General features: G+C 46.8%; 1 protein-coding gene across 1 annotated transcript; it reads right to left on the bottom strand.

Annotated features, from left to right (window-relative positions):
- Window positions 1–4186: 4186 nt before the first annotated feature.
- LOC130889825 (histone H2B type 2-F) lies at window positions 4187–10383 on the bottom strand. The gene is made up of 3 exons (XM_057793772.1): window positions 9857–10383; window positions 5275–5507; window positions 4187–4580 (listed from the first exon to the last, which is right to left on the bottom strand). Exon 1 carries the CDS (start codon window positions 10346–10348, stop codon window positions 9968–9970), a length of 381 nt encoding a protein of 126 aa, XP_057649755.1. The 5' UTR covers window positions 10349–10383; the 3' UTR covers window positions 4187–4580; window positions 5275–5507; window positions 9857–9967.
- Between the last annotated feature and the right edge of the window lie 568 nt (window positions 10384–10951).

Genomic DNA, 10951 nt, shown 5'->3' with positions numbered 1-10951 from the left:
TTTAACGACAACAAAAATAAGAAAAAATAAAGGAAAAATGGTAATAGCAAAAAAATATTCACATCTGACACCATCTGGCACCAGAAAGACAGCCTGATATTCTTGAATGGCGGATTCAATAGCTTGCCATACCAAAGGCTTTGTACACGTTTATAAAGCAGACTATCCTTCTCTAACTGGGCAAGGGAATATCTTTGCTTCTGATTGTGGTTTGGGAACCACATGTTACTGTCGAGGGGTCTGGATCAAGGTGTTTTTCTGTCAACTAAAGAATTAAAAGGCAAATCTCTAGCACAACAGGGGGTGGCAAGGAGAATCTCAGATATAGCCACAGAAGCAAAGGAGGAAAACCATTTTTATTAAAGGGGAAGAAACTCACACACAGACCACACACACCACACACACAGCACAGCTACACACACACACACCAGCAAGGCAGCTAGGGCTCACACAAAGACCTCCAGCAAAGCAGAGGGAGCACTTCCTCTCCTGGAGGACTAGGGGTTTTCAGGGTCTTTGATGGGAATGGGGGTCCCCTTTCCCTATTTAGGGTTGTTCAGTTCAGACAAAGAAAGGGAAGCTGATATAAGTCCACAGCCTTGGGTAAATACATCCAGGCCTTGAGCTTACCTGACCGGCATGTGGTGGTGATGGTTGTGGTGGTGGTTGTGGTGGTGGTGGAGGTGGTGGTAGTGGTGATGGTGGTGAAGGTGATGGTGGTGGTGGTGAGGTGGTGGAGGTGGAGGTGGTGGAGGTGATGCTGGTGCTGGTGCTGGTGCAACTACTGCGGGAGAGAAAGCCTGCCAACCTTTTGTCTTGAGTTGCCAAGTCTTTATCTCTGGTCAGAGGATTGAAAAGGAAGCCAGAATTTCCCTCATTTTGCTTTTGCTTTTAAATCTTTATTAACTCCTAGTCCACCATACGAACCAGCATCTTAATTCTTGGACTTAGAATTTCTCTGGTTATCATTAGAAACAATAGCGTGCTGAAAAATGACAAATTCCTTCACCGGGCACCCTCCCCGACGCTCTTGACGATGCGTGACACCTCCAAATCTAGTTACTGAACAGGAAGGAGACGAGGATTTAAATCCTTGCTAGACAGACACACAGGGGGAGGTAACAGATAATAAATATGGCAAACCTCTTGTTTTTCTCTCATACTCCTGAGGAGAAACAAAGGCCTAGTGACCTGGTGGGCTTTTCCTCCTGCCAGCAGGGACAGGCAATGCCGTCCAAATTAAGGCCCGACTAGTATGTGTTTATCCAGAATTGTGAGCCTATCAGTTTCTCTAGGTTTATTGAAATTGGCCAGTCCTAAATTAGGGCAAGACCCCTCAAAGGTCTTTAAACCTCCTTCCCTCCAGGCAAGGCCGACTTCATGAGATCACTCCCAATCTTTCCGTGTGCCCTGCTGTGTTTTTCCCCATCCTAATAAAAACCTTTCTTCAACGGTTGATTCTGTGTCTGAAATTTACCCTTTTGCTACCTGTCCCACAACATTTTACCTGCTTTTAATTCTTTAGCTGGCAGAGAAAACAAACTCAATCAAGACTCCGAAATAGTAACAGAAAAGAGAAAGGCAAAACAAAACAAAAACAAAAAAACCCTCGGGGGACGGTGTGACTTGCTGGCGCCGTGCCGTGGTTATCTTTGTACATTGCAGCCGGCGCGCAGCTGGATCGCCTTTGCCAATGCTCGCGGACCCACGTGACTGGAATCTTGTGACTAATTGTTTTCCCCCAGGCGTCAGGAGCTAATGATCTAGATTGGGCCTATGGCACAGACAGGTAGCATGAGGAAGAGGATCGTGCGTGTCCGATTCCCCCTGGTTACCGGGAAGGGCACCCTCTCGCGGGCGGACCTAGCTTAGCAGCCGCGCTAGCGCAGCAGCCCGAAAGGCTGGGCGTCTTCCGGAGTGCGCAGCCGCAGGACTACCCCGCCCGGCGGGCCAGGCGGATCTGCGCGCTCGAGACCCACATGGCGCCCCCTAGTGGCCACCTTTGGGGTTCGCAGCCGCTGCCGCCGGGAGATACCCCCCACCCACCCCCACCCCCGGTTCCGGCGGGAAGACCCCAGGAACCAGCAGAAGACTGCGACCCCCGCCTCCCCGCTAGATCCAGCATTATGGGAAGGAAGGAAACCTGGGTCAGCCGAGCCAGCGAGCGGGCAGGCAGGGACCCCAGTGGATGCCTAATGAGAAGTTTCCAGAACTGAGAAAGTTATCCCAAAGGGATCTGATGCAGCTGGTGGGGAGGAGAGTGGGCCAGCCTGCCCTTTGGGGGAGGTGCGGTGAGGTGGTGGGAGTCTTCGTCGCTAGACCAGGCAAGAGGGTCTTGGCTTAATCTTGTAATTACTTACCAGGCCTTCCAAGCCTGCGTACAAAGCAGGCAGTTAGCAAGATGGATCAGTCAGGTGTAGTCATTTTCCAGTCTTGCTATGGAGAACCACACTCATTTGGGGGAGGGGGGGAATCTAGGCCCATTCAGAATGCTCAGAGGTTTCTAGACTTGTTTGCGGATAAAATATGAGTAACCGAATCTATTCAGGCCCTCCCGTTACTCAGTACCTTCAAAATTTACAGATTGTCCCCTAGGAGAAGCCTACGATTAGCCCAGATCTACCCACTGATTCTAAAGGGGCACGGGGTGGGGGGGGGGTGTTGGAGACCGCTCCAGCGAGATCAACCTGAGTATCTGGAGGGGGGCGCGAGGCTAACAAAATGGTACGGCCACGAGTTTATTTCTCAGCCAGCATATATCCTAATTACAGGCAAAAGACAGATCGAAGAACAGCAGAATAAGTTAACCGCCTCAAAACACTGTCCTTGAGAGAGAAGCAAGGAGTCTCAGCGGTCACAGGAGTCCTGCTACCAGCAGTTTCTTTTTCTATCTGGATGTGCCTTGGGCTGGCACTACTAGCCTGTGGCTGAGTAGATAATGCGTTCTTTCTCATGGGCAAAATGTTCTTTCCCGTGGGCTTAATCAGAACTTTCTCACAGCCCTCAAGGATCCTGGGGCAGGCGAATAGACTCCAGCTGGAAACCGAGTCACTTGTGGGCCACCACACAAAAGAACAGAGATACTGCCTTTAGGGGTGAGACTAAGTCAGGGAGGTAGGAAACCAGAGGGGCGGGCAGGGCGCAGCTTGTGCTATAGAGTGGAGGTAGAGCTTCCGAGGAAGGTCACATACACACTATTTTGGAGGAAGGGTCAACGCAACTTTCCGATTCACTAACAGGAAATGAGGAAAGGGTGATGGTGGAGCTCACAGCTCAGAACATTAACCATTCCAGTTAAAGATCCGAGGAGCAAGGTGGTAGAACAGAAGGCAGAGAAAGCAGCAAGAATTTTGGATAAATATATTATTTAAGATTCTTGGGGCTGGAGAGATGGCTCAGTGGTTAAGATCACTGGCTGTTCTTCCAGAGGTCCTGAGTTCAATCCCCAGCAACCACATGGTGGCTCACAGCCGTCTGTAATGAGATCTGTGCTCTCTTGTAAGACATAGCCTCAAGTATCCCTGGCTGGTCTGGAACTTGCTCTGTAGAGACCACTTACCTAGTGCTGGATTACGGTGCGCAGGGCCATGTGATGGGCGCTGGGGATGGAACGCAGGACTTCTACAGGCTAGGCAGACAAGCACCACACCGAGCTGCACCCCAGTTCCCTTATTTAAGATTCTTATTAAAATTAAACATTACGGTTGAATCTAGAATGTTGGGCACCAGAATATGTGACATCATCTGTGTAAGTGCACAAATTTTAGAGTCTAGGAAGAATGCACACACATTTAATCCCAGCACTTGGGAGTGATCTCAGGGAGGTCAAGGCCAGCCTGATGTGTAGAACAGCCAGAGCTTTCTAATGGGGGATCCTGTCCTTCAAAAGACCACAAAAATATAAATAAAATAGGGGGCATTTGATAAGAAACTGCGGGGGAAGAGGAGGGAAAAGTCTTAGAAAGATTGAAAAGCACACCCAGTTTTCGTGAGAATATTTAATATGGAGAAGGATTGTACTAAACTCTGTGGATCTGTGTTCCCGTGGGGGTCAAAGAAGGAAGGCAGGAATGATGATGTTGACTTTCCTAACACGACAAGGCACAATCTCCACTTCTGCCATCGTCTCTATCTTAGGTGGTGCTAGACCTTTGCTTCTAGAAGCATTGTTAGGCCCATGCCTACCTCTTTCCTTTGTGTATGAACCTTAAGCGAAGGCTACGTCTTATAACTGTAATGGTATAAAACCCAACCCTCAGGTAACTAAGGCTGGCAATGAAAAGCAAGATTCTACTTCCTCCCTACTCCCCTCTTCCTCACACCCCGCAAAACACTAGTATGTAAAAGTCTGGGACTCCATGAGATCTTTCGGGTTTGAGGAGTACTGAAGATGTGGCTCCCATAGGGTGCTTGCCCAGTATGCATGAAGCCGCGTGTTTAATCCTCAGTGTGGCATAACACCATACATAGAGATACATGTCTGGAATTCCAGCATTCAGGAGGTGAGGCAGGAGGATCAGAAAGGCAAGGTCACCCTCAATACTTAAGGAGTTTGAGGCCCGCCTGGAGAGCATGAGATCCTGTCTCAAAAAAAAAAAAAAAAAAAAAAAAAAAAGTTAATTGAGTATAGTACAGGTTGATTAGTGTGGTTAGTACAAAACTCACAGCCAGTGAAATTGTTTGCTTTTCTGTATCTTGCCTTCCCTTCTTACCGTTACACAGAGGATGCACTACTTAGCCATTTAGACTTACGAAGGTTAAAACTTGTGAAGAAGGAACATATGTTAACGGGAAAGACTGGCAGACATGCTCTGGGAGGTAATGGGGAAGAAAATTGCTAAATAAGACCAGCAATAGTTGACTGAGGCATTCTGGGAAAATAAACATAAATTTCTCATATGTAATGTTTGCTGACTAGCAATGGCCTGGTCTCAGCTTGGCTATGATTTTGAGGGCCCACTGGAAAGACACAGTCGAATGAATATGCATTTCATGGCTTACAAGTACACTTATTTTAAAAAATAACAATTTCTAACTTTAACTGAGTCATATCCTGAGACTTTCCAGGGTTTAGTCCTAAGACAGAATTCAGATTTTAACCCTAGAGTTCATAGCTCTTTTACGTGCAACTTCGTTCTTAATTCTCTCATTCTGCTGGAATTAGATCTTTGACTATCTTTTTGACATATGCATTTATTGTAGGACTTACTTCTTTCATTTTATGTGTATGGAAGTTTGACCTGCATGTGTATCCACCCCATTTGTGTGCAGTACCTGAGGAGGCCAGAAGAGGGAGTCAGATCTCCAGGAGCTAGAAACACCAACAGCTGTGAGTGGCCATATGCGTGCCAGGAATCCAAAACCTTTATCCTCTGGACAAGCAACTGGTGCTTTAACGGTGAGTCATCTCTCCAGCCCCAGTTTCTTTTGTTTAATCCAGACCATCTCCTTTTCATGAAGCTACTTTAGGCATGGTGATGCAGGTTTGTAATTCTACATTTAAAAGGCTAAGGCAGAAAGATTGAGATTTTTGAGATTAGTCTGAGCAATTTACCTTGTTGTTATTGTGGGGTAGCTATCAGAGAACACTGCTCACACGTGGCTGAAGTCAAATGGCAGTCTTTATTAGCCAGCCAGCAGCTATACTTAGCACTGAGCCTTTAGAGGCTGAACTTTTAAGCACAAAAATCATATTCTCCGTTGACATATTTCAGTTAACAAGAACAATTAGCTAGAAGCAGAACTATAGAAGCCGAAAAGCAAGGTTTGCATATTGTGAGACTTTCCCAGAACTATGGTCTTCGATGGCCTAGGTCTTTGCTTTCATTTTGACACGCAGTACTGTCGATGAGCTGAGTTTCATGGCCCGAAGAGCATTTCCATCACTGAGTCAGTTGTGCTAAGGTCTGGGGGCCTGCTACATTAATCAAAACCAAACACCAATGAATTGGACAAATGGCTCAGTGATGGTGGCTCCTACAGAGGACCTGAGTTCAGTCCCCAGCAACCACACATGGTTCCCAGCCATCTGTAACTCTGGTTCCAGGAGACCTGGCACCCTCTTCTGAACTCCCTGGCTCCAGGTATGACTGTAGTGAACATATATAAACCATACATACAGGCAAAACACTCATACCCATAATAAAAACAACAAAACAGAGCCCTAGCCCCAAGCATATAGCATATCTTCTGCATGTAAGGACGTTAGCTATGTCCCTAGCTCTTCAACGCTGAGCTACAGAGCACTGTCAGGAACAGTCTGGTCTTACTGGTTAGTTCAGTCTCGGTAGACTAGGGTAGTCTTTGCTGTCCTAAGGATTCTGTTCCTACTCAGATTTAACGCTTTCTATTCTCCTTTCAGTGAAGAGTTTCCCTTGTTCTCTCTTTCCCTTAAGTCCATCCTTTTCGCCTGCCTTTGCCTCCTGAGCGCTGGGTTGGAGGCCTGCACCATATCTGCTTTCCTTAAATCCTCTAAACCTGTGATTTACGCCCTGCTTCCTGCGGAGATTCAAGCACACAGTGATCCCATTGTTGTTCAGAAGACTATGCAGTTTTCATTTTGAAATTCCTTTGGACCCGCAGACTTCTCTGCAGAGCATCGATTGTTTTATTTTGTTGTCAGCGAGTGTGTCCTTTAGAATTTTAGTTTCCCAAGAGTGGTGACCACTTTTGGTCAATGTTATGTGTGAATTTGAAAATAATGTAAACTTTGGATATAATATAGTTGTAGGTATGAGTTATGATTTAGTCTTGTGAGATAGGTTTTCCAAAATTCTTATACCCACAAAGGAGGTTTCAGTCACCATGGTCACTTACTGAAGACTGTATAAATATTACTGTTATTCTCAATGTTAAGTGGGAAATATCCCAATCTGTGTGACCTCGGAGTAAGCCACACAGCAACTGGCTTGTTGCAGTAGTATACGCATGGTACACTCGCACACCCAGAGGTTTTAGGAATTACCCTTCCACATCTACTTCCACATCTACACCATCTTTGGTCTACACATGTGGTTTTGTCAACATCCCCAAACTGTACATGGCTAATCAATCTGAGGGACTCCGTCAACATTTACCATCTCAAATACAATTTTTTTTTTTTTTTGGTTTTTCGAGACAGGGTTTCTCTGTAGCTTTGGAGCCTGTCCCGGAACTAGCTCTTGTAGACCAGGCTGGCCTCGAACTCACAGAGATCCGCCTGCCTCTGCCTCCCGAGTGCTGGGATTAAAGGTGTGCGCCACCACCGCCCAGCTCAAATATAATTTTTTTTCTTGGTTTTCAAAACAGGGTTTCTCCGTGTAACAGTCCTATCTGTCCTGGAACTAGTTCTTGAAGACCAGGCTTGGCCTTGAACTCACAGAGATCTGCCTGCCTCTGCCTCCCAAGTTCTGGGATTAAAGATGTGTGCCACCACCGCCCAGCCCAATTTTTGTTTTTGAGGTAGGGATGTCACTATGTAGACTTGCCTAGCCTAAAACACCCTACATAGACCAGGCTGGCCTTGAACACATAGAGATAAAGCCTGCTCCTGCCCTGAGTGCTGGGATTAAAGGTGCATGTCACCATGTCAGCCAAATATCATTTCTTTATGCTAGGAAGATTTGTTAGTTTCTTAGTTTTGCTCTGTCTTTATAGTCTATGCAACTTAACTTTCTCCTCAGAACGAACTGAGCCAGCCGGGCGATGGTGGGGCACGCCTTTAATCCCAGCACTCTGAAGGCAGAGGCAGGCGGACCTCTGTGAGTTCGAGACCAGCCTGGTCTACAGAGCTAGTTCCAGGACAGGCTCCAAAGCTACAAGAAACCCTGTCTCGAAAAACCAAAAAAAAAGAAAAAAAAAAACAAACTGAGCCAGAAAGTTTGCTTAGTTGTGACAGTTATGGCCCTTTATAAACACATTCCAACCATCACAAATAAGATAAACTTTAAAAGGGAAAATTAGCTTTTTTTTCGGTAGGCAAATGATTGGAATTCACATTTTACTGTGATGAGCTCTCCTACTAATCTTGTAAAAATTCTATGTATTTACTGCATTTCTGTGTTTGAGCACACAGAGGGCAGAAGGTGATTTTTCTGAGACTCTTCTCTCCTTCCATCAATTGCCTTTTCAGGATCAAACTGGGCAAGCACTTTTACATGTAGAGCCCTCCTTGCCAGCCCGAAAATTGTATTCTTAACACTTTTTTTTTTGTTTTTCTTTTCCAGGGAGATAGGGGTGGGGAATGGTTATTTAGAACAATTTCTATCACCTAGTGTTTGGAAAACAGTATGAAAATGTGGCAATCAGGGTTTATATCCTTAAAATGACTCAGAGAAAATAAAAACCCCAACAAAGGAATTGACAAGCAAATCCTTCAGATTTTCGTACTGCAGAAACCTCAGAAGACAAGGTTAGTCCTTTGGCTGGCCTAACCCCATTGTTCATGTGTGCATACATTCATTAGCACACCTTTTTCCTGTTTATTAAGTTTGCCTAAGTAGCCTAGCTGGATGAAATGACTTGTATCAGAGAGACAATAGTGGAGATGAGCTGTAGGTGCTTTCTTTTCCCCTGGCTCTCTTGTGTGAAAGCAGGGAGTGTTTAATAGGAGTACTCTTAAGTCCCCTCCCCACCACTGTCTGTGAAGTACCACACCACGTGTTTTGTTTGTTTTTCCGAGACAGGGTTTCTTTGTGTAGCCCTGGCTGCCTGGTACTTGCTCTGTGCTCCGTATTTCAGGCTGGCCTTGAACTAACAAGAGGGCTGGGATTAAAGGCGTGTGCCACCATTGCCCAGTTTACACCATCATTTGACTGGAAGTTATTATCAAAAACTTACCAAAGACTATATAGTCAGGGTCTCACTCACTATGGCTGGCATAGATATGAAGCTGTCCTCTAGAGAGCCTGGGATTAAAGGCGTGAGCCACCATCAAATTTTAAAACCCACTTTCCCCTATTAGGCCACATAAAAGATAATTTTAGTTTCTACAGAATCACGTCCTGCAAGAGGCCTCGATGCCTTATTGGAAAGATGATTTATTCAGTAAGGAGTTCACTGCACTATGCTTAGGGAAGCTACTTTAGAGCGCTAAAATATCTACAAGAGAACTTGTCGGGAAAACGCTGGAGGCGCAATGGCGCCTGCGCTGTTTCCTACCCCCGACCCACTGATGACGACTTACCTGGTTCCAGCTTTAAGTGGAACCACTTAACCCTAACCCACGAGAAAGGGCTCGATCGTCTCATTTTGACAAGAGAATCAGCGAAAAGAAAACCTTTCTGAAGAGCATCCAGTCCTTGGTGAGGGTTAGGACTAGTCTCATTCTCGCTGTCCACGGTTGGTGCTCACAGAAAAGCCTGCTGTGAAAGCGGCGCCTAGGGCTGATGCTGACGTTAAGAACACGCGTGGAGTCGGGCAGCGAAAGGGCGCAGCAGGACTTGCAGCCAATCTTCTCTCGCCCCAAACCACAAGGGTGTGGACGAGACTCCAGCACTTGACTTCTATACATGCATATAACTTAGTCTAACTCACAATAACCTAAACTGTATAGGAACTGAGTTTCTGAAGATCTTCCTGCTCAGTGGCATTGGAACTGCCCGATGACGGGGACTGACCCCATATTATGGGCTAAGCAGACCTGGTTATTTCCGGATGCCCCAAGGGCTGTGAGGGACTACAGCTTTGAAGTGACAGAAATTGGTGAGGCCCACTTGAGGACGGCTCACACTATAGCAGCAATACCTAAAGGGGAATACATTGCGTATCCTGTACGTGATGCGACAGGCTGCGCCGCACCCGGCCCGCCCAACATTCTTTGAAATGTCGGTATTGCACCAGAGCTCTGCAGGGAGACAGATTTGCCTCCCCACCTTACCTAAGCGAGAGACCATGGGCCGTTAGTGGTTACAGCTCTTTCTTCGAGAGCTGAAGTGGCTCTGAAAAGAGCCTTTGGGGTAAAGTCGATCAATCACGTCTCGGTTGCGCTTCACTTGGAGCTGGTGTACTTGGTGACGGCCTTGGTGCCCTCCGACACGGCGTGTTTAGCCAACTCCCCCGGCAGCAGCAGGCGCACGGCCGTCTGGATCTCCCGGGACGTGATAGTAGAGCGCTTGTTGTAATGCGCCAAGCGGGAAGCCTCGCCAGCGATGCGCTCGAAGATGTCGTTCACGAAGGAGTTCATGATGCCCATGGCTTTGGACGAAATGCCCGTGTCCGGATGCACTTGCTTCAGCACCTTGTACACGTAGACAGAGTAGCTCTCCTTACGGCTGCGCTTGCGCTTCTTGCCGTCTTTCTTCTGGACTTTTGTAACAGCTTTTTTCGAGCCCTTCTTTGGAGCAGGAGCGGATTTGGCCGGGTCCGGCATTTTCCTCCTCGTTCAAAGAAACACCACAAAATGGAAGAGGCGAAGACGGACTGTTGCAGGACGGCTGGTTATGCGCTACTTATAGAGCTTGTATGCAAATGAGGGCTCTTTCAGTACTACGTTCTAATTGGCTACTTTACACTAGCGTTAGCGTCAAGGAGGCGGAGCCTACGCAAATAGATTCTGGCTGCGTGCTTTGGTGGTGGTGAGAGGAAAGTCTTCCTAACCAATCGCAGCCCTGCATTTCATGTTAGCCGGTAAATGAGCTGCAGCTCCCCTTCACCTGTTCTTTATCTGCCTTTCATTGGCGAGTTCGTAAACACCAGGTTAAACAAGTTAACCCTTCTGGGCCGTCATGCTTGGTGGTTGAGATTCACTGATTAGCTCGGCTCATGTTTCCTTCCAACAATTCTTCCTGAATTTGGCCTACCCAAACTGAACAAACGTGGGGGGTAACAGTCCTAATAGTCGCTTGCAAATGCTAGGTGACACATTTGGAAATATGCTTGAGACTTGGGATCAGGTCTCGCCTGATCCCGAGTACAAAGTTGGCACAGCTGCTCTTATGAGAACGTAGGTGGCTCTGAAAAGAGCCTTTTTACG

Source organism: Chionomys nivalis, chromosome 18 (assembly GCF_950005125.1).
Source record: "Chionomys nivalis chromosome 18, mChiNiv1.1, whole genome shotgun sequence".
Taxonomy (NCBI): domain Eukaryota; kingdom Metazoa; phylum Chordata; class Mammalia; order Rodentia; family Cricetidae; genus Chionomys; species Chionomys nivalis.
This window is presented reverse-complemented; position numbering and strand designations above follow the sequence as displayed.

Excerpts from the sequence above, each read along its gene's own strand:
- LOC130889825 (XM_057793772.1), bottom strand. The coding sequence starts at position 10,348 with ATGCCGGACCCGGCCAAATCCGCTCCTGCTCCAAAGAAGGGCTCGAAA.